We start from the raw sequence: 24,605 nt of genomic DNA on the forward strand, positions 1-24,605 counted from the left end.
CAAACCACAAAACAAAACAAAGAAAGAGGTGTGTGAATAGGCAGGAAAATGGCACTGGTCTTCAAAGAATTCAAAGAGCATGAAAAGGTGTCTTCAGTTTCTAATGCTTCAAGTTTCTAATGCAAGGTCAGTTCAGTTTCTAATGCAAAGCACCACAGCTTTGACTTAATTTGCTAAATAACAAATGTGAAGAAGGTGGCATTAGGCTTTTCTATGACAGACCACAGAATGATAGAGGTTGGAAGGGACCTCCAGAGATTATCAAGTCCAACCCCCTTGCCAGAGCAGTGTCACCCAAGGCAGGGCACACAGGAACACATCCAGGTGGGTTTTGAAAGTCTCCAGAGAAGGAGACTCCACAACCTCCCTGGGGAGCCTGCTCCAGTGCTCCGTCACCCTCACTGTAAGGAAGTTTCTCCTCATGTTGAGGTAAAACCTTGTATGTCCAAGTTTGTATCCATTGTTCCTTGGCTTATTACTGTGAACCACCAAAAAGAGCCTGGTCCACTCCACTTGACCCCCACCCCTCAGATATTGATAGACATTGATCAGATCCACTCTCAGCTTTCTCTTCTCCAGACCAAACAGCCCCAGGGCTCTTGGTCTCTCTTCACAGGGGAGATGCTCAAGTCCTCTAATCATCCTCGTGGCTCACCAGCAGATCCCTGTTTCTCTTGAGTTGGGGAGCCCAAAACTGGACACAATACTCCAGATATGGTTTCACCAGGGCACAGCAGAGGGGGAGAAAAACCTCCCTAGACCTGCTGGATACACTTTTTTGGACACACCCTATTAAAAGACAACTCTTTTTACCTTTTTTTTTTTTTTGTCATTGTTAGTTTGTTTGTTTTTTAAATTCAAATTAAAAGTGAAACATTGATTGCTTTCCCAGAACAGTGTATTACATTTTATGGCAATACAATCTTCATGTGCATGCTATGACTGAAAAGCTGCATAATATTGTTGAAAATTATGTTAGCTTGACAATTTGGACCTACTTTTAATTTAATGTGAACACAAAAATATCTGCAGTGCAACAATAAACCTCTGCATCCAAATCCTGAAGCTTCTTCTATAAGAAAAATAAGCAATTTCCACTGGAAATGTTCTTTTTGGCCCAGTGCCTTAAGAGACTAAGTAAGTGCTGTTCTATTAAGCTCTAATACTGCTTCAATTTTTACTCTATGCATTTGATTTTAAGATATTGCAATAGGCAGACCCAGCCTATCTGTAAAGGCTCTATCATCTCCCTTTTACAGAGTAATGCAAAATGGCAAAGACCTTCTGGAAGACCTGCAGTTTTTGCTTCAGTAATGCATTTGCCACCTCTTAAGGTATATAATTACATATATGTGGATCAGATCTTACCTCTAGACAAGATAGGATAGGAATAAAGAAAAGGAATAATGTTTTTTAAAGAAGCAACAAAATGTGATACAAAGATCCACAGTGTTAAGTTATAATTAGCTGCCCCAGTATCTCAGCCTGCCTGGCTAGGCTAATTATCTGTCCCATATTATGCTTAAAAAATTCTATGAGGTCTTTATTTTGCTTGCATTGCAAAGATGTCTCTCAAAGCCCATTCAAGCAGCCTGCCCCTCTTCAAGCCAAGGTAAAACAGGTTTTCCTCATGTACTTGCTTTTAGGCATAGAAGCAGTAGAGATGTGGAAGCTCCTTGGGTCACTGCTAAAGACTTGGATGTTCAGAGGGTGATTTGGTTTATGCATCTTTCTCCACTGGCCAAAAATGGAATTGTGAAGACAGGCTGAGATTAGGCACCATTCAGAGATGGCTAAAACTCAGCGAGGTGAACTCCACCTTGTGCATATGGTTCTAACAAGATTTTGGATCTTAAGATTCAGCAAATACAATGCTACGGTTTTCTAGCAGTGGGCTGAGAAGAATTTTAGAGTAATAATACCTAAACAGAATTGTCTGGGGTGCATACAGACCATGCAGCAAGACATAGCTACGGAGGAGTGATAAAAATTGCTTGAATTTGGATTTTTATCCTCATGTGGTTTTAGCAGGGCTAGTGATGGATTCATACACACAAAAGAACATTTTGGATCCTTTGAATTAGATACTTTCTTCTCAGGTGGCATCTGGAGATTTTGTACAGGAGAAAAGGCTCAGAGAGCCTGGCCCTCATGGTGCTGTTGAGATGTCCTCACACAAAATTGAAAACAGCACTTTTTCCTAAATTGCTGTTAGCTGAGGTTATGAGGATACAGTGTAAGAAGACCACACTGGAAGTGGGGTGCAGGATCCAAGCCAGACACTGAGAAGACTGCAAACAGCATAAGGAAAACCCCAGTCGGAGATCACAGCTAAGAAGGAACACAGTTGTTTCAGGACAGAGTTGCCATTAGCCTCCACCGAACCCACAGAGCACTGAACAAAACTGCATTCCAGAGGAAGCAACAATCACAGCAAACACACCAAGGGAAGGATGGCCTTAAGGTACGTGGTCCTGACATTCATATAAAAGCCAGGCTCAATTCACCCATAACACAAAACCACAGATGAGGAAGTTCACAGCTGAACCTTCATTTCACCTGCTCTAACTTAGAGAGAGATTTGCTGTGCAACACTTCCCAAATGAAACATTGGTGAGAAAAGGAAAACTACTGCCACTTACAGAGTTCCCATTAGAGATTTTTTTTTTAATGAAATAATTACAAATTTTTGTTTTTTTCCTTCTTCTCAGATATCTGATCTTAATTATGTCATGTAAAAATGAGATCATTCCATCCACTGCCTCCTTAACTCTTCTCTTAAAATAGAATCTAAATCCTTATATATAGAAGAACATTTTGGTAATTACACATGAAGTGCTTAGGATAAAATGTCTTTTCCCTTCCTGTGCACAAGACTTTATCTTTGGATCAGTCAATAGGAGGTGGTTAGGAGTCTTTCTAATGACAGTGAAAGGTTAACTCAAATTTGTTCTCATTATTTTTGAAACCTGAAGGAGATGCAATACACATCAGGTAACAGTTTTTTTCTGGTCATCATCTGTGAAATTCAGTTAATCACTATAGTTAGTTGATACATGATTGTACATCCAGGATAGGATAGGAAGAAACATTTATAACTTCAGAGAATTACCCAGGATTTAGTTCAGTCTAAGAGAAGAATAGAGCTCATTACCTCTGTTTAAATAGATGTACAATGCAGTGCACATACACCAATTACTTCAAGTGACTCTGATACCTTAGTATTGAAAATCAGTTATGCAAACTATTCACAGGATGCTGTAGACTGCAGAGAATGCTATTTAATTACATGTGATCACAGTCCATTTACAAATCCTCCTTTAAATCCTTCTACCTTCTCTTTTACCACTTTCCACTTTTTTTTTTCCCAGAGATGCTGTGCTCTTGCTCAAAGGAACAGACCTCAGAACTAAAACACTAAGCTAGAAGAATGTTGTGAGCCTTACAGCAGCACTAACACATCCTCAACTGCTAAAGCTTTCAAAACTTCTTCATTTTGTGAGCAGAGGAACCATTTGATCAACACAAGTAAGCAGTTCACACAGTTCTGTCAGTGCTAGTTCCTTTAGTGACATTCAGAGTGCCTTTAGCAGAGTCCTACTTCATTAAAGGGAAAAGAAATCTGGAACAGCAAGAGCTTCACTCCCTGCTCTTTCCAATATCCTGTGAAACAGAAGTGTAAAAAAGACACCTTCCCTTGTGATAAGTGTGAGGGAAATGGACTCTCAAATGATGCTGAAACTGTGGGAATGGCAGTTCCTCAACATCTGCTGAATGGAGAGCAGTTAGTGAAGGAAAGCCCAGAGGAGTCATGGTGCAGTTTGACAATCAGCTGATGGCACCAGACTGAGTCAAAACTGAGAGCCTCATCTCTGGAGGTAAATTAGAGAAAGTAGAAACAGACTTCAGCTTTCACAGCCATGTGGAATTTTAAGGACAATGTTAAACTGGACATGACAACAGAAAACTGCAGGAAAGTCTACAAACGTTTGCAGGGAATCAATGACTAGGAATTGGTGAGTTTGTGTCAACAAAAGGTCATTTTTAAAATCCTCTGAAGTAAAACAATCAACCTAGAATTCCAGATAAAAACAAGAAGTCAGTTTAAGCTGGTGTCTCTATTTTGGGAAAGGAGGCAGAGAGAACTTCTTCATATGACTGCATTAAGCTGTTACGAGGCAAAAATGTCTTTGAGTCAGCACACTGAATCCCAATTGTTTCCTGAGATTGAAAACCAGGTATTGTATTTAGCTATAGACCATGTGTTGAATTTAAAAGATTTACACTTAGCTTAAAATAGAGTCAGAGATCACTACTGAAACAGCTACATGAGAACCATGACTGTATAGAGTATGCTCAGAAGTGATAGAATCATAGAATTGTTTTAGCTGGAAGACACTTTCAAGATCATCACCACTAAACCATGTTCTTCAGCACCACATGTACAAGCCTTCTAAACACCTCCAGGGATGGTGACTCCACCACTTCTGTGGGCAGCCTGTTCCAATGCTTGGCTACCCCTTGGTGAAGAAACTTTTCCTGTGCACAAGACTTTATCTTTGGATCAGTCAATAGGAGGTGGTTAGTATTTCTAATGAGAGTACAAGGATAACTCAAATTTGTTCTCATTACTTTTGAAACCTGAAGGAGATGTAATACACATCAGGTAACAGTTTTTTTCTGGTCACCACCATCTGTGAAATTCAGTTAATCACTATAATTAGTTGATACATGATTGTACATCCAGAATAGGATAGGAAGAAACATTTATAGCTTCAGAGAGTTACCCAGTCTAAACCTCACTTGGTGCAATTTGAGCCTGTTTTCTCTTGTGCTGTCTCTTAGGGATGACAGGAACATAACCAAGCTGGGCTGGGCAGCAAGACCTAAGCATTGACACCTCTGCCTTTTAGTCCTACTTGGGCTAGAGCATCAGAAACTGATGGTCATACTGTTACAGTTGTGATGTTAGTACTAAATTAAGCTACATTAGGTGCACCTGTACCAGTCAGCAACTTAAATCACACAGAATCACAGAATCAATAAGGTTGGAAAAGACCTCAAGGATCATCGAAGTCCAACCTGTCATCCAAGACCTCATGACTACTAAACCATGGCACCAAGTGCCACGTCCAATCCCCTCTTGAACATCTCCAGGGATGGTGACTCCACCACCTCCCTGGGCAGCACATTCCAACAGCTAACAACTCTCTCTGTGAAGAACTTTCTCCTCACTTCAAGCCTAAACTTCCCCTGGCGCAGCTTGAGACTGTGTCCTCTTGTTCTGGTGCTGGTTGCCTGGGAGAAGAGACCAAACCCTTCCTGGCTACAACCTCGCTTCAGGTAGTTGTGGAGAGCAATGAGGTCTCCCCTGAGCCTCTTCTTCTCCAGGCTAAACAATCCCAGCTCCCTCAGCCTCTCCTCGTTGGGCTTGTGTTGGAGGCCTCTCCCCAGCCTCTGGCTGCAGGGCAGACCTATGCCTTTCTGTGGAGGAATAACTGAGCTCCTTCCCAAAATTAAGTCAGCTTTAACAGACTGCATAGAAATTCTGCAAATTTCAGAAATTCAGTCTGCAAATTCCATTAAAATTCCCAGTTGCTGTTTCTGGAAGCCTTTCTCTAGGACAACAGCCTGTGCTCTGTAGCATTCAGTTTCATAACCATATTGCCAAGCCTTAAGAACTTTGAAAAACCTGTCAGAATGGATTTTACATTATCCATTTCCTATTCTCCTGTGGTGGGTAGACCTTGGCTAGCTGCCAGGTGCCCACCAGACCTCTGCTTTTTGCCTCTCCTCATCAGGATGAGGGGACAAAATAAGATGAAAATCTCATGGGTTAAGATGAAGAGGTTAATTTAAAAAGAGTTGAAATTGACTCTGCCCAAAATGGGGGCAGCCCATGGCCTCCTCTCAAAGAAGTCACTCCTGCAACCCCCTTGCTATCAAAACCTTGTCATGTAAACTCATTTGCCTCCTCCTTTTCCTCTCTCATTTTCTGGCCTTCCAGAGCCTCTTAGTATTTTCCTAGGGCAGCACATATTTCCAGAGTTTGTTCAGAGCCCACCAAAAGCCAGCACTGGTCCCCAGGCATCACAATGTAAGCAAAATGAAGGTAAATTTATTGTCAATAACCATCCATGATCTGGTTCATCCAGGAAGAAGGAAACAAGAAAACACTGCCACAAACACCATGCCATGACAACAAATCACAATATCACAACAACAACAATGAAAAAAGTCTCTTACCTGATCTTGCAGAAAAATGAAATAAATTGTTCTAAAGATGCAAAGCATGATTGAGGAGATCCATCGAACCACTCAGGACATTGCTAACAGTGGAGCTCAAATCTACTTATCAAAAAACCTTTTTTGAGGACATATTAGCACTTCCTAAGGAACATAGAGATGTCTCAAGATCTTCCTTCCCATCAGCGAGCTGACTCTTACTTAACTCTTCCAGGCAAAGTTTATTTTGCAAAGCTTCCTTCAGACCCTTGTACTCAAAGGCAGGTTCATGTGAACTGTTAGTACATAGCACTACTCCTTCATTACTAAATTATATGTATTATGTACAGCAAATTGCATAATCTGTGCAATTAGCTCATCTCAGTCATCACTGCAATGGAAATAGCTGTGAAGGTTGAACAGAGGGGAAAGTTAATGACATCCACTCTCCAATAAGGATTGCAACTGCAAAACTGGCTGGCTCTAGCTGTCTGTCTTGTCCCAGAGCACAAAGCTGAGCTGACCATTAAACTGCAAGCACTCAAAAGGCCATGATTTATAGCAAATACCTGCTGTGAGCTGCAGCAAACCAGAAGCTGGCTCATAAACAAATTACTATCTGTGAGGTGGGGCATGGGATGAAAGGTACAGACAGTAGTATCCTCAGCATCTGTGCTGAGCTACATCAGACCCACTCATGCATCAAAGCCCCATGATGCACAGTAAAAAACAATAAATCCTCCCCCTGCCTAGATTTCTTTACTCTTCCCCCCCTCCCCCCCTTTTCCTGGTAATAGCTTTGTTTCTCCTTCAGTTACTTACTCACTCAAGTATATAGTTGTGATTCTGGATTTTCTGCTTGATCAGTCAGACTTTGTCCTTAATTCTCTAGGGGCTGGTTGCTGCTTCTCACCTCTGCACAACCTGCCATGCTACACTGCCAGCTCTTACTCTTGCACAGTGGCGTTTTTACAGTTTAAAACAATTCACCCATTCACTAAAGTCTTTTGCAGGAACTCTCCCTTCGCCCATTCCCGCAGTGACTCATAACTCATATTCTTCTTCAGGCACAAGGTCTCTATCTCTCTGCCCACTTTCACCTTGACCAGTAACCTTCCTTTCCATTCCTAGTCTGCTTGATTGATTGATGCTCTGCTCTTCCTCTATCCTTTTTTCCTCAGACTTCCATTATTCCTGCAACCTTTTGTAATTGCAGAAGAGAAATCAATTAGCACTGGAAGCTAGTCAGTCTTAGTGAGATGAAAAATATTTTAATTCTTAGAAGTTCTACATATTTCCCAGATGGTCTCAGAAAGTATCAGCTTTCAGGTGTAGCAGAACTTCTGATTTAGACATTTAGCTCATCACTTGGATGCAAGCTCCAGGCATGTCAGCGGAACATCTGAACCAAGTCATTGGTGCTCTCTTCTGAGAGCTGAACAGAAACTTTATTTCACTTACCCTGAGGCAGAACAGGATGTGGATACCAAAGTTGGAGTTCAAGTTGCCAGCAAGCAGAATGCAACACTCAGGACCCAGATATTGGAAACTTCCAGTACTTAAACTGCTTAATTTCATCTCGAGGAAGCTATTTTGATCCCATCCTACCTTGAGCAGACAGCTTTTCTGAATGAATCATCAATATTTCAGGATTCAATCAAAGCAATTAGCCCTGCCTTTTCCAGCAGTTTTTTATTAAGGTAACATGGCAACTAGACAAAGGTCAGTGTCCTGTGAGCTTCATTTGATTTCCCTAAAAGCAAGCAATGAATGAACTAAACCAAGTAACATGGTGCAGAAAAATTACACATGACACATCAACAGATACATGGAATCAAAACAAAACACAGAGATGACTCTCACTCTGTTACACATCATATAATACAAATTCTTTATATTCTCCTTATAGCTCCAGTGTCCTAGAAACTAAACCCCACCACCACGAAGTGTCATGTCACAGCTGGCCATGAAGAAGGAAAGAATGGTGATTAAGGACACTGAAGGATCCATTTGAAATCTGTAAGGATATCACAAAACCACAGCAATGATGGTTAGAAGGGGCAGTAGAGTTCATCTGGTCCAGCTTGCAGTATGCCCTGTTGCCACTCCATGTTTATTTTACCCAAGCAAAGCCAGGACTTCCTGAGTTCAGTGTTGAAAATCACTAGAAGATACTGGTAAAATCAGAATAAAGTCTTCAAAGCCACCCATGATCCCAAAGACTTGGACACACATCTGACTTAGCAGAATGAAATCAATTTCTTACCCTGAGATTTCAGAAGGTGAACTTTAGCTCAGGTTTACCAGAAGCACACACAGTACACACAGTACAACCTGGTCTAATTGAGAATGTCTCTGCTGACTGCAGGGAGGTCAGACTAGATGACCATTGGAGGTCCCTTCCAGCCTGCACCATTCCATGATTCCATGATTTCCATAAGATCCCAGAGCATGAGTGACCCATTCATGTGTCTACCTCATTTATGGTACTTTCTGTGCTTAGCAAAGTTAATGTAGGGAATGGGAAAATGGGGCTGGAGTTTTGAGAGTGAGCCTGGAAGAGGTAATGGACTGAAGGCAGGCAGGAGGCAGGCACTTATCTGATCAGTCAAAGAAGTCATGAAAAACCGACAAGAATTCTCCTGAGGCCCTGTAATCAGAACAAGCATGGTCAAGGTATTCCACCTCTGTTCATCTGCTGATGTGATTCTCCCCCTCTACTCCACTCTGGTGAGACCCCACCTGGAGTACTGAGTCCAGTTCTGGAGCCCATATTACAAGAGGGATATGGATGTGCTGGAAGGTGCCCAGAGAAGGGCCATAAGGATGATCAGAAGGCTGGAGCTGCTCTCCTATGAGGAGAGACTGAAAGAGTTGGGGCTGTTCAACTTCTTGTGCCTTCCAGTATCTGAAGGGGGCTACAAGAAAGCTGGGGAGACTACCCATCAGGTAGTGATGGGACTAGGGGGAATGGAATAAAGCTGGAAGTGGGGAGATTCAGACTGCAGGTGAGGAAGAAGTTCTTCCCCATGAGAGTGATGAGAGCCTGGAATGGGTTGTCCAGGAAGGTGGTTGAGGCCCCATCCCTGGAGGTGTTTAAGGCCAGGCTGGATGAGGCTCTGGCCAGCCTGATCTAGTGTGAGGTGTCCCTGCCCATGGCAGGGGGGTTGGAACTGGATGATCCTTGTGGTCCCTTCCAGCCCTGACTGATTCTATGAGTCTATGATTCTATGTAAACACAGTAACTCCGCCATGGATCTGCAATGAGATCTAACAGAAAAGCAGGAATCTCTAGGAAACACTTTGTACTCATTTTCTGAAAAATCCAACTACTATTCATCACATTTCTAGTGAAATGAGAGCACTTTGCATACTCCCAATACACCATGACTTGAGACAGACTGCTATGACACCTTGCTATTCTCACACACTCACCTCTCCAGTTCAGCTCAGAGACCCTTCTATTCCCCTTGGCATTCACCAAAGGAATAAAGCAGAGTGCTTGTTTGGGGCTAAAACTGCTATTATAATGGTTGCTGGAATTTATTTCACAGGAGTAACGTGCAGCAAATGTAGGAAAGATGAGGGAGCTAAGGATATATTTGGATGAAAAAGACAAGGCCAGGCTGAGAATGGGTTTGTAGATGGATAAGGATGACTTACAACATCACAAAACCTTTGTGGTGATCTTTTAGCCCTCTCTCAAGAAAGAGTAAGCTCAGCAGCATAACTCAGTATTCATAGTACTACAGCCTCTCTCCCTGGGACTGGGCAATGCAATGCACCATCATAGGTGGACTTGGATTCATCCCTGTCATTTTTGAGACTTAGGCTCTGAAGCAGGAAACAAATCCAAACAGAACTTTGTTCCCTCACTTCTCAAACAAAACAATCTGAGAGCCTTATTTTAGTGCTGTAAAGAAGGCTTCCTTAGTGACAGTCATCTTTGGCACAGTGCTGGCAGCTGACAGGTGAAAATGTTCATTTTTAGAGAGGCCTAATGAGAGGGAGATACTGACGCAGTATCAGGGCAAGTGAGTTTATACATGAGGTTTACATGAAGTGGGAAATTCAGAAGATGAGATTAGATGGCTAAAATGAACTACAAGTAGATCTCTAGGATCCTGGCTTTCTTCAGTACAGTGTGGTGGTAAGGAAGATTGAAAAGAATTCATTCTACAGTGGACTTTCCTTCTTTCTTTTTCTTTCTTTCTCTTTCTTTTTCTTTCTTTCTTTTTTTTTTCTTTTTCTTTCTTTTTCTTTCTTTCTTTCTTTTTATTTCTTTCTTTTTCTTTCTTTCTTTTTCTTTCTTTTTCTTTCTTTCTTTTTTTTCTTTCTTTCTTTTTCTTTCTTTCTTCCTTTCTTTTTCTTTCTTTCTTTCTTTTTCTTTCTTTCTTTTTTTTCTTTCTTTCTTTTTCTTTCTTTCTTCCTTTCTTTTTCTTTCTTTCTTTCTTTTTCTTTCTTTTTCTTTCTTTCTCTTTCTTTCTCTCTTTCTTTCTTTCTTCCTTTCTTTCTTTCTTTTTCTTTCTTCCTTTCTTTTTCTTTCTTTCTTTCTTTCTCTTTCTTTTTCTTTCTTTCTTTTTTTTTTCTTTTTCTTTCTTTTTCTTTCTTTCTTTCTTTTTATTTCTTTCTTTTTCTTTCTTTCTTTTTCTTTCTTTTTCTTTCTTTATTTTTTTTCTTTCTTTCTTTTTCTTTCTTTCTTCCTTTCTTTTTCTTCTTTCTTTCTTTTTCTTTCTTTTTCTTTCTTTCTCTTTCTTTCTCTCTCTCTTTCTTTCTTCCTTTCTTTCTTTCTTTTTCTTTCTTACTTTCTTTTTCTTTCTTTCTTTCTTTTTCTTTCTTTTTCTTTCTTTCTCTTTCTTTCTCTCTTTCTTTCTTTCTTCCTTTCTTTCTTTCTTTTTCTTTCTTCCTTTCTTTTTCTTTCTTTCTTTTTCTTTCTTTTTCTTTCTTTCTCTTTCTTTCTCTCTTTCTTTCTTTCTTCCTTTCTTTCTTCCTTTCTTCCTTTTTTCTTCCTTTCTTTCTTCCTTTCTCACTGAGAGTTTCTGTTCCTAAAATTTGCTTCACTGTATTTCTTCTCACTTCTCAAGTCTCATATGGAGCAGCATCTAGCCCTCTGTTACTCCCAGCACAGTATAAAGCAATCCAAGTTTTATTGATTTTATCAATTTGTCCCAAGAGCTACTAGTTACAAACTCCATGAATAACATCTGAGGGGCATGAAACTGCACTGAGAAAGGAAAATATCTATTAAAAAATGCATTCCCTTCCAATTTCCATGGGAAATCATATTTCTCACTGCCTTCTCAAGCTAAGAATGGCTATTCTAATCTGGATGTCAAGTCATAAGTAATGTTAGGGTCCAAAACTGAGTAAGAGTTTCCCTTTCATAGGACAGCAGACTTTTAGAGTCTGAGAACTTTACTCAGAGCAGAACACAGATTAAAGTACTGTTCTTCCAAGCCACAGAAGTCACAAAGATTTATCATTACATGATCGGCAAAGATACTTCCATGTCACTGAAGAACATAGAGGAAAATACAAAGAATCCACATCAAATCAGTGGACTTAGTGATCTGCAAAAGACTCTTCCCATGAGCAACGTGCAAGTACAACAGCCACAGCTGAGGAACACATTGTCCCACAGTTAACATACCTCTTTGTTGTTCTTGTTACATGAGGGCACATAGAGCCTCTGTCAAGTACCCTGCCAGGGAACAGCACTCAGGAGTGTTCAGGTTAATGCAAAAGAAGCAGGACAGCAATGAAGGTGGTATGTACGGCAGGGAGGAACCCCTGCACCACCCACATGCAGGTTCTTGTTGACTGCTTAAGAGTTGCTTCAGCCCTGACTGCCTATATTGTGCTTCCCATAGCTTCCATTTCTTCTTCTAACATAACACACACCTGCTTGGGTCAAAGGGTAGCACTTCCCATCACCCAGCCTTTCAGAGCAGCCCTGGTGAAACCACCACCAACCACCTAACTTCAGCCATTGACTGTCTCTCAAGCAAGTGCTCCACAACGGCAGTGTCAGACAGTAGGGTTTCTTCCAGAACATCTTCCACCTCCTCCACCCCCAAGTCATTGTCCCCACTTCAGTGAATCTCTTTTACCCTCCAGCAAGAGAAGGAAGCTGCAGAGGCAGCACTGTCGGTAACAAGAGCAGGACAAAGTTCAAGACTGCTGCTCACACCAGTTTTCTGCCACCCCATCCATCATCTCCACCCCCAAGTGATTCAGAGCAGCTGCCGCTGGACATTTAGTTTACCTACACTTTAAGTGACACCCTGTGGCTGAGCAGAGGAATTACGGGTGACCATTCAGGGACACAGACTGTCCCTGAGGTTCTGTGGCAACAAACACAGCAGCTGAAACGCAGGGAGTCGCAGTCTCAGGTGTACAGCGACTGGAGACAACATCCTGATTCCACCTTCCTCACCACGCTTCCAGAACTCATCCTCCCACAGCTTGGTTGGGCAGACAATGGGTTATAAAGCAGAATAAAATGAGAAATCCCACATCCACAGGAGAGTCCCCACACTGGATGTAGCTGGGATTTTTCCCCTTTCATTTTGATATAGTGAGGATTTCCTGCTTCTTCTCCCTTCATGATGTGTTTAATTTTGTCCCTTCCCCATAATGTTCCTGCACCATTCCTTCTTCTACTCCTCCCTTGGCCCCAGAAGCACAGGATTTTGCAAGTATCGTCTAATTCCTAACTGGTGGGAAGAAACTGAACCTCACTCCATCTGTTTGCCAGCTGGTAGTTGCTGTCAGCTTAGACAACAGCTCATTATCTCATGCAAGTGACAGAGGAGTAGATGGGGCAGCTTCCTTAAAGAGAGGGTCATGGAAGCCTCCCAAAATGTGGGCAACCCTGTTTGCTGACCCTCCTGAAAGCCACAAGGTTCAGATACTTCTCAGGCTGACATTTGTCATTGCCCTCTTGCTGTGACAAGCCTCTCTCCCTAACAATCCTGGGTGGTGATCCCTCTGCCACAATTCAGGGTTGCCACCCTGAAGGGCAAAGCAAGGGACTGGGCCTCCTGCTAGTGCTGCCAGATCTGAATGACTTCAGCAGATGATCAGATGGTGCAGAACAGAAGCAGCAGTTCCTGACTCTGGGAAATATGTGAAGTCTGCCTCAAAAGCCAAGTCTAAACTTAAGAGAATCCAAATCAGACAATAGGATTGCAGCAAAGCCACCCCATAACTTACCAGTGAAGAACATAATTAGTAATCAGTGCTTAATTAGCTGGAGAAAACGTCTCTGAACACAAATGAAGTAACATCAACAATCCTTGTATTTTACTACATGCAATTAACTCAGTGAAGTCCCATTTCACAGGATGATAGCAGTGGAAGAAAGAAAGATGGGTTGTGGCATTCCTCCTTTCCAATATTGTTTTCAACATTCTTCTTCTCAACTGCAAAATCAGAGTGATCTCATACCTTAAATTATGCTCACAATTAAAAGAAAGATAAAAAATAATTTAGGGGAAAAAAGTAAAGCCTCTCCCATCTGTACATGAGCTGAAATCAAGAACCTCCCACTGCTGTACCTGTGGAAGAATTCAGCCTAAACCAGCAGGAGGAAACAAACAAAGGAGGTTGAAATCTTAATCTGGGTACAGTGCTATCGGAGCCAAGCTGACCTAATCAACTGCAGATTTGATCTCCTCAGAGAGAAGCTTCACAAGCTTAAAAAATATGTTTTATTCCCTGCCTCAGAACTCCAACTCCAACCTGCTTTTTCCTCTGTCATGTTTGTTTGGTTTCTCATCTGTCTGCTTGCTTGAACTTTCATGTACTCTTGACTCCCTAGCTGACAAATATTGTGTTGGTCACCTCAAGATGGCTTAAACAGGACTACTGGAAGACTGCAGACTTTTTTTTTTTACAGCTTTTTTTTAGTAAGTCCACAATTAAAATTGGCTTCTTCTCACCCCTAATCTCCTTCTGTATTTCTGGATATCTTACAAAGTTACAGAAGCAGGACGAGGTGGGAGTAGTTTTAGGGATTTGTAGTATTTTTCTGAACCTGGAAACCTAGAGCGTTGCCTAGCAAAAGGAGAAAGTTGTACATTTGGTCTTTGAAACTCTTCTTTCAGAAATGTGTTTTAAATATACAAAGAGCCCTTCAACCCAGATGACAGTGCACCAGAACTGCTTAGTATCTGCTGACCCTCAGGCTGGGAGGCTTCCTTTCACCTTGGTCCTTTTGTCCAGCCCACATCTCAGCTGCATCTCCTCACTGCATCCAGGTGTACCTCCACTCACACTGATGAGGGTGTGTTGATGAGCATTTTGTTTCTCTGTCTCCAAGAAAGATGAAAAGCCACCGGAGCCTAAAGGGTCTCTGTCTTTTACAAAGGGGTTTAGCTTTAAAAAAATCCCCAAATCAAGCCAGAATAACCTCTGGGGGCAAAGTCATGTGAATGTGATCTACGGAAGTGCTCAAGACACTACAACACACAAGAGAAAAGACAAGTGAAAATGTTAATTGAGCCTCCAGGCTAGCCACTTGGAAAAGTGCACATTTCTGTAATTATCAGGACAGGTCTCACCCATAGAGTATGAACAGGATTCTGTGAACAATGATGTCCAAGAAAGGTTCAGATTTTATATGCAAGCTGAAGCTGCCACTCCAGAACAGCTTTGAACAATAATTAATCAGAAAAGCAGCAGAGGTTAGATCTTGATATGAGTGGCTCTTTAATCTGTGAAAATTAACTCTTTTGCTCTTTTGAAAACTAAATCACCTCTTTAACTTCTCCCCCCCCTTCAAGAGGAGGGATGCAAAGCAGAAGATCTATTAATTCGCTTCTTCACCCTTTCCTCAGCACACATAAAGATTATTTGCCTCTGTGCACGATGAGTCAACAAAGAACTGCTGCCATTTTACTTCCAGTGTGGTGTAACAGGTACAACTGTGATACTTGTGCCAATGGCTCCTTCTCCCATGTCCATACACGTGAAGGACAGCCTAGTTGCTAAGTTGCCAACCCTCTCCAAGTCATTGTCAACAAGGCAGCTGGTTAGAGGGCCACCAAGGAGAAGGTGGTGCACACACCTTCAGAACAAGGAGTAGGCAAGGAAGAACCAAATCCCTATCAGTGCAAGGTTAGCAGTGCTTATATGCCTGTTTTCAGTAGCAGAGTCCTTGGAGAAGATAAGGATGCTGTTTGCAATACCCAAAACACTCATCTGAGTGGCTATCTCTTTCAAAGAACTTTCCTGCATTGAGAGAAAGGGAAGATGATTTGCAGAGAGGGTTAGAGCTACAGAGACCTTTTGTTCATGTGGATCAAAAAAGCAGTCTGACCTCCTACTGTCAATCCCCAGGTGTGGGTTCCATTCAACTCAACAGACACCCAGGGATGAATTTAGCTGTTTAAACAGAGGCATCATATCATCTTAGAGTATCTGCAACTTCTATGTGGCCTGAAAGATAAAACAAGAATCTACACTCAGCCTAGATCCTCTAAAAGAGGAATTAGACACAAAGCAAGATACTCCTCGACAAACCAAGTGGTAGTAGCAACTGTTTTGTGGGCTAATGAACTGATCTGAGCATTTAAGTTGAGCTGAGTAACCGTCTAGGCTTCCTCCTCTATTGGAAATAGAGCTTCATTAACTTGTATTGAAGCTTAGATAGGTAAATTAGCTGTTGATATCTACATGGCAATAGCTTAATCTGTACGATGGAGGCCTTGAAATGCTTTCACCTCCTGGCTGAAACCTGCACAAACGAAGCTGAGCAGCCCTGAGGGAAAGGTCTTACCACAAAAAACCCGTCTGCTGCACTGCCTGTTGTAGACAAAGTCAAACCAGGCAGCTAGGACATGAGAGTCAGCATTTCTTATGCACCAGATGAACATCTAATCCTGGGTTTCCTCATTGCACAGGACAATTTGTAGGGTAAGGAAAGAGCTAAATTAGACATACTTTACCCTGTAACACACTGTAAGTACTTACATGTAAGACCATTTTTGCAGGCAGCGAAAAGGGAGTCTCATTACTGCCAATTTGCTGAATTAATCATGCTTCAGGATATCCTAATAAGCAAATTAATCTGTTTCCTAAAACAAGAATAAAAGCTACACACTGTCAAAGCATAAACACATCCAGAGGGCAGCAATGATATTGTCATCTTTAGCTAAATATAGATCCTGAGCAGAGACAAGTGCACAGCCACCCACAGCACCAACATCTATTCCCCTTTTTAATTTTTCTTTGAGAATAATGCATCAGCTTTACTATGAAACTGTAAAGTTGGAAGTGGAAGCCATCACCTTCAGATCCTTGGTCAAAGAACACTTTGCCTCTATTTACAAATCACACTCCAGCCTAACCAGATCCTGATTTCTCAGCATGACTTTACTTCCCAAATAAAGAGGGAGGAAAAATAAAGTAAAAAAAATTAAACTATGCACACCAAAATAAGGCAGTGTCAGAGATGAAAAATACTCACAGGCTGACAGACTTTGTTTCACAAATCCATCTGAAACTTATCTGAGTCACTCAGCAGTTCCCAAGAGACACAGAAACACAGAGACAGGCACAAAATCACCACGGGAATTTTCTGCTGTTAGAATGGAAATATTTTATACAAACAGTTTATTCTGTAGTGGCAAACAAGAGGCGATGGTTTTCTTTTTTTTAATGTATCAGCTCTTCTTAATTTCTTTGACTCAGATACTCTACCACTGAATTTTGCCAGTGTGTTGCAAGGTTTGATAGCATCCCTCACCCAAGCACTCAGGGATTCCAAGTTTAGAGCAACTATCACAGGATCACAGGATGTTAGGGGTTGGAAAGGACCTCCGAAGATCATTGAGTCCATCCCCCCTGCCAGAGCAGGACCATAGAATCTAGCACAGGTTGCACAGGAACACATCCAGATGGGTCTTGAAAGTCTCCAGAGAAGGAGACTCCACAACATCTCTGGGCAGTCTGTTCCAGTGCAAAGCATGACAGTTGGCAAGATGGATACCAACCCAAGGTAGGTCCATCCAAAGCCTTTGATGTGGTGATGCAACCTACTCATCACAGTTTGTCTTGAATCCTGTACACTACACGCAGACACTACAATAAGGCACAGAAATAGCCCATCCAGAGCCTGAACTTGGGCAGCCTGGTTCGCCAGGGACCAGCACCCTGTGCTTGACTGAGCCTCGTCTGTGTTTTTTATACAGTTTGGGCAGTTTCGAGTCTGGATTTTCTAGTGTCAACAATACAAAAGCTTCCATTTATGGGGAATGCTAACTGGGTTCACTCCCTCCAGCTAATTAATTACTTTAATCAAACCGTTAGGAACTTGGCACCTTTGAGAGCTTCATTTTTCTAAAAACAAACCAAACAAACAAATAAACAAGCATCATCAAAATGGATCAAAAGATTCTACACAGCTCTGAATGAGAAATATGCTCACAGCTGTACAAAATCCAACTAAAGATACGCCATAGCTCCTAAGAGGTGGTGAACACGAGATTGCATGACAGTACAAAAAGCAGCTGAGTTGTGACCTTCAAGTGCATCATCCCTTAGCAGAAGAAAGACACTGCACAATGCTTTTACTAAACTTGGCTGATTTCACTCTCAGACCCAGTTCAGGACAGTGTTACATACCATCATCTCTCCCTCTGCCTCACCAAAATGCACACCAGGACAAAACTACACTCCACATCCTAGGCAGAAATCTTATGTGGATCCAAGTTACTTCCTGATGAAACCCTCACTCTGCAGCTGGATTATTCACCTCTGAAATTCGTAAGGTCCATTCCCAGGGTTTTATCAGTTTTCTGAACTTATTTTATTATTCACCTGAGGTGCACAGTCAAAGTTCGAAGCACATTGAGTCTTGTCACAATTGGTTCTCTAGTCAGCCCACAAACTAGCTTGGTCAAATCATGCAAGTAGAAGCAGTCACAGCCAGACCGTGTCTGGAATGATATTTGGCCTTCCCAAACTGTGGACATGTTCTGCATGCGCTAATTGCCACGTCTTGCAGATCACAACAGATTTGCACCTCTGTACTTGGATCTTAACCTGCTGTCCTGCTGCTTTCCCAAGCCTTAATCACCAACTACTGTCACCCAAGAAGCTATGGATTTTACAGGTTGACTCAAATCTCTGTATAGTCCTTCCCTTCCTTTTCTGTGCCACAGCTTGGAGGAGCTACACAGATAGAAGAGCCTAACATCAACTGAAAGCCACTCACAGTGTCTTCAGTGTCTCTATAGCAAGCTGCATACATTACTACAACTGGGCACCAGTATGCCCCACCAGTCAGTCCTGCAGACACTCATCTTCTTACCGTGACTACTCCCATTTTATGTTGAAAGGAGAAAAATATTCACTTCTCTAGACAGTGACAAAATAATACTTCAGTGTCTCAATAATATATTTCCATCAGTCTTTAATATAACTAGCACAGCATTGTTTTAAGAGCAATGAATTTACAAAAATCTATGAGCACTCTAATATAAGCACTGAGAAGGAGGGGAGCAGGGAAGTACTTTAAATAAAGTCATTGATGAACTACTGAAAGCATTAATAGAGTTTATCAAAATAAAATGAGGTATTCAAGATATTTTTCTTCCATGCACAGGAAAAGCATTTAAATTCTCCCCAGTGTGCTTATGATATAAATAAAGACTCATCCATAACTAATTTTGTTTTTTGGTGGACTGCATGTCCCACTTATTTCCTTATGCTCTTTGCAATAGAGCAATGAGAATACAGGGTTTGAGGATGATCTTGCAGTTCTGAGGTAACCTTATTCTCTTCCACATCAAGGATGACAGAAGCTGGTCCACAAGAACGAATCTGGAAGAGGGCTTTGTTTTACATAGCAAACACACAGAACTCCTATCTAGTTACCTGACCCTTAATACCCAGAGCTGGGGAACAAGTAAGTTCACTTTCAGCAAGTTGAAGTTAAGGTCTGTGATGACAGAGGCATTCTTTTATGGGACTTAATGAGAATGCTAGCCCCACATAATTAATACTACCTGAAGATGAGACTAACACCCAAGAAACAATTCAGAGTGAAACATGGCGTGAAACCTCCCCAGTCAAAAGTGCTCTGAAAAGCTGAGTGACAAAGGAGTGGCTACACATATTTGGGACTAATATGTTAAATCTCCTAATGAAAGGTTCAAACAATATTGACAGATAAGGGAGAGGAAATGAGTACCTGGGTCCAACAGCCTGAATAATACATTTTTAGTGAGTCATCAGGATTGTTTACCTCTAAGACTAAAGCATCAGTTCCAAGAGATTTTTAAGGAGCCCCCCATGCTCCCTTGCTTTGAATATTATTTGCCTTTTAACATCCTCATACTGTTTCCCTTGCAGTAATGATGCAGCCACTCCAGCCTCATAAACCAACCACTGATGAAGTTACCAAACAGATTCCAGACCTCAGCCTTCTGTTGTTAGGTACAACTTCCAGCCCAGTTTGTCCTTGTTTACACATAGAGCCTCCCAAAGGGACAGTCCCTTCAAAATACAGTTCTGAGGTGCTAAGTACCTCACAAGCCAAAGGATCTTTAATTATCCCAAGAGCTGAAGCCCTGCTGCAAATACATTCAGTTATACATATCTACAGAGAAGCAAACACACAAAGCACAATACACCCTCCTTACATTGCAGTAAGTATTTTTTCCCCAGTCTACCTAAATACATTTAATTACACAGGAATCAATGTCCAAAAGTCTGTGCTTTTAAGAAGTCTGCATCATTCCTGGCAGGAATTTTGAATATACAGGCTGGAATGTCGAGGAAATAGTGATTCCCAGGGAAACACTTTTTTCACCCCCTTTCATTATTAATTTTTTTAAGTGGAAAATATATTTTTGGGTCTCCTCAGATGCCTTCTCAACATCAGATCTGCATGAGAAGGTAAGGAGTTTGTACTTACTGGTGGTGTTGTATTTGATCCCGTTGAAGAACTCCGGGCAGGGTCTCTCTACTAATTCCCCCGCAGAGGTTCTGGGCCAGCAGGTCCCGATCTGATCGGTGGTGGCATTGCAGTACGGACCTTTGGCGTTCAAATAGGAGACAGAAAGAGAAAAAGAAGCAGTTGAGAAAGCACAAAAGCCACACGCTTTGCATCACAAAGCAAACGGAATCTTAGCACTTCTAAAGCTTTTCCGAGCCCTGCTCTAGGTAATGTTTCCTACCATCAAAGCCCAGGAAAGGGATAGAGGAACTCTCTAAAAAAGTCTCTTGTAAACGATCCAGGAGGCTGCAGTTGACATCAAATTCTTCTAAGATGAACTGAGGTATGGTCACATCCATTATTCTCCCCAGGACTGCAGGACTGGATCAGGCTCCTTCCCCCTTTTCTGCGGGTTTGGGATTTTTTGTCCCCTCTGCTTTCTTCCTCTCTGGACAGAAATGAACATCAAGCTGCGGCCACCCTGCAATCTCGTGTGTGTGAGTCTCTCCTCCTCCCAGCGTGCTGACAACTTGGCTGAGAGTCTGCGTCTGGCTGTGCAGTTCAATCCTCCAAGCTCTTCTTTGCTTTAAACCAGCAGCTGAGGAACCAATGGGATCTCGCTGAGCCCAGAGTAAGGGGCTTGCGTCTCTTCACCAGCTTCCCTGGTCTAGCAGCTCTCCAGTGCCGCCTCACATTGCCAGACTGTTGTACTGCTTCATCTCCCTCCCTCTCCTCTCTCTCTCTTTCTCTCTCTCTCACTCACAGACACACAGGCAGGGGATGGGCACTTTTGCAAAAATACTCGCTGCAAATTGGAGCCAGGGAGAAAAGGAAAAGCCATCAGACAAATAGAACTCCTCTGCCTTTCTGTGAAGCAAAGCAATTCCTGCCTTTACTGTGCAGAACTGAGGATGAGCAGAGATGTTTAGACAGGGCAGGGGACAAAAAGATCAAGACCGGTAGCTGCAGTATTGGATCCTGAGCAGGCCTTGAGAAAGGAGAGAAGTAATAAAGGCTGGTATGAGGAGATGCTCTGATTGAAGGGAGGCACCAGAACAAAGGAATCTGGAGTAAGGATGCACAGGAGAAGCAGAGTGGGGAGAGTGAGAGGAGCTGGACCCCAGCCCAGGAGAAGCAAGGCACAGTGGCAAGACATCTTTCAGCCCCTCATGCAGATGGGATGGGACGGACAGTAGAGCAGAGCAACGCACAAACTGCAGAGGAGAGTTTTGGAGCAAAGAATGGATCACTCAGGGGACAGGGAAGAAAAGAAAAGACAAGCCATTCTCTAATTTTCCAGTGGTAGGAAGAAGCAAGCATTTCAGAAAGGATAAGCTTCCACACTGACCCAGGAAGCAAGGAAACAGTGATGTGGGGACAAAGAGAGAAGCAAAGGGCTTGACAAACTGAGATTATTAAGGAACAGGATGAGAAGGGGCTGGGGAAGGGGAAAGATGAGAAAAGTTTGGAGTAGATGCCCAGATGGTTCCTCATCTTTTGCGAAATCAAAGCTCAGTGCTATGGGAACCAAATGAAGTTCTGCACTCTGGAACATCCTGCAGAACAGCCTAGACATAACCAGCCTTCCTGACTTGCTATGTCAGGATAGAAGAAAAAACTTTTACCAAAAAAAAGTGTCAAGAACTAAGGAGGATCATTTAGGATCACAGATTCAGACAGATTTTAGGAAGCAAATAGAAAACTGACTTGTAAGGCAGAAAAGCAAGATAAGCATATATGCTGGTAGCAGAGGTGAATGCAGAAAGAGAAGGCAAGAACAATAAAGACGCTCTGACAAGAAAGAAAGAGATCAAGAATTACAGTCTGTGTTCAAAGCTTACACTGAGTTCAAAGCAGTGGTATAGAACCTCCTATAACATCTGTCAACCACCCTGCACAGCCTAGACTTCCCTTTACTCATATTTAAGGTTGAAGGACTTTATTCTTTACTCTTGAAGGACCAAAAGAATTGTGTTATACAAGAGGAAGGAAAAAAAATAATAAAACCCACTGGGTTAGGGCACCAAATAAATTAACAACATGCACTGGTGAGAGAACTAGCCAGGACACTGTTTTGACATCTGGGAATCTGGAGATTTTAAAACATTTTCAAATTGCAATGAGAGGAGAGGGGAGAAGTGCCATTGTGGTTTTGGGATAAGCATTTTTGGTTTAAATATGCAAAATCTCACAAAAATAATAAGTGTCTTAACTCTCTAGGTAGCATGATATTCTGAGGCAAATGAATGCATCTCTGGTTCCCTCTCTCTGGAGCCTTCTCAAGTGAATGTTCCCCAAATTGCAAACCACCTTGAGAATTCTGCATCTCAACAACCTGACTCATCTACACCACCAGATCTCTCTGTCCCATGCAACTCTAATTCCACAAAGCAGGATATGGGTAAAGTGTGCTCTAGCCCTCTAAACAATTCACAGACATCTACCTCTCAAAGTATCTTCAGCTCTACACCTCACATTTATTTTCTGCTTCCTGACAGTGCAGTAGAGTTCAGAAAATTACTTTTTGCTCCTCAGGCAGAGGATCCCAGTGGTGGCTATGAGATCTCAATACCTCTCCATGTCCCATAGCATCCCTGAGCTCAGTGGCCATTTCAGCTGAGGCAGCCCTGATCAGTGAGTAAGGCACTTGTCCAGAATGCTAATAAGAGGTTATTTATTTTATTTCTGCTGGTTGTCTGCAGGGTAATGATAATGATAATAACAATAATGGTAATAACAACAAAAACAACAACAACAACAATAATAATAATAATACACAGACTGACCAGAAAGCTGTTTCTCACCTACCTTCTGCCTTGTCTATTTTTTTTCACACTGTGTGTGCAGCACTTACCACAACGGAATCAAAACCTTGGCTAGAGGCTTTGAGCGCTGGAGTTTCCTGAATTTTGAGGGGAATGTATCACTTAATAAATTACAAAAGAAAGACAGTTTCAAAAAAAAAAAATTGAACTGCTTTTAAATTTGGTAAATGTTTCACATTCCTAAATGCTGCCCCATGTTTTCCAGCATAACCACTTGTAGAGTTTTTTGAAGAGTTCCAATATTAAACACCAAGCTGGATTTAATTTCTTTACACTGGTTCACACTCAAAACAATGGCAAATTATTTTTTCAGGGTTAAGAGAATGATCTCTTCATTTAAGTGAGAAGGGATGGAACCTCTTCAGCCTAAACTGATTCTTCCCTCCACCTTCTCAGTTCAGCTAAATTTAGGGAACCAGCAGCAGCACATCACACAGATAATACTATGGAATTTCTATTACATTCCACGATTTAAGAGCCAAAAAAACACGTCCCAAAAATTGAAATAGAGGTGATGATCAAATTGTCTAGGAGCAAGTCTGGCTGAAGAAAACAATTGATTGTCCCTTAGACCACAAATCAGCACCATTCTTTCACAATCCCTTCCCACTTCTACTTTAGCCTCTTGATGAAAAGAGACTTTTACAACTTTCCCTGGGTAAAATTAACTACTTACTGAGAGGTTCCCTCTGGGTGGATCTAGTCAAATCCTCACCATGTCAGTTGGACTCATTTGATGTGAAAATGTTGCTCTTTATACGATAAGCCAATGCAATTAAATGAAAGATTGGCAGAAACACTGTAGCTGCTGACACTGCTGATGCAGTATCCCTTTAGGATCCATTTGATACAAATAACTGTTAGATCTTGCCAGGCAGAAATCTGCCTTGACAATTACTGAGGAACCCAAGAAGGCTGGTGATGGCACTTGGTAGAAAAACTTGGTCAACTTGTATGTTAATGCTTTTCAATATCTAAAGGAAAAAAGTCAAAAGGGTAGGGCCAGATTTTTTTCAGTGATGCCCAGCAACAGGACAAGGAGCAACAAGCATGAACTGGAGTACAGCAAGTTCTGTCTGAACATGAGGAAAAGCATCCTTTGAGGGTGATGGAGCACTGGGACAAGCTGCCCGGAGAGGTTGTAGTGTCTCCTTGAGACTTTCAATACCTGCCTGAACATGATGCTGTGCAACCTGATCTAGGTGAACTTGCTGTATCAAGGAGGGTGGACAAGATGATGCCCAGAGGTCCCCTCCTGGCCCTGCCATGCTGTGATTCTGTGAACTCAAAAGCAAGCTTGTTCCTATGTGGTAATATTCATTGCTTTGCTTGGTGCACATGCAAGATGTGCACAACCCATCTGTGTAAGGCCATCTGAATATGCACAGGAATGGAAGTGAACAAGAACAGACACAGGAGCATGTAAACAGGTGCACAGCTCAATAAGCCTCTTGCTTGGAAGAGATACTGGAAAGTGATCTACAGCTCTTCCAGTAAAGGAACGAGCTCTGCTCATAAATGGGATACAGCATTCCCTGATAATGGAAATATTTGTATGCCAGCCCTTGCACCACTGTTACACAATGGTTTCTCAATCTCTGCTCCAACCC

General features: G+C 42.0%; 1 protein-coding gene across 2 annotated transcripts in view; it reads right to left on the reverse strand.

Moving 5' to 3' along the window:
• The window catches only part of CRHR2 (corticotropin releasing hormone receptor 2), a 146,978-nt gene that overhangs the window by 82,060 nt on the left and 40,313 nt on the right, over positions 1 to 24,605 (reverse strand). The window contains exons 1-2 of one of the 2 annotated variants that reach the window (XM_054390036.1): positions 20,412 to 20,529; positions 20,150 to 20,269 (exon numbers count right to left, since the gene is read on the reverse strand). In XM_054390036.1, the coding sequence (XP_054246011.1) occupies positions 20,150 to 20,269; positions 20,412 to 20,529 (238 nt within the window). Of the gene's footprint in view, positions 1 to 20,149; positions 20,270 to 20,411; positions 20,530 to 24,605 lie in introns of those variants that run through there. The other variant, XM_054390035.1, reaches the window with a different exon arrangement.

Source organism: Indicator indicator, chromosome 20 (assembly GCF_027791375.1).
Source record: "Indicator indicator isolate 239-I01 chromosome 20, UM_Iind_1.1, whole genome shotgun sequence".
In the NCBI taxonomy this organism is placed as follows: Eukaryota; Metazoa; Chordata; class Aves; order Piciformes; family Indicatoridae; genus Indicator; species Indicator indicator.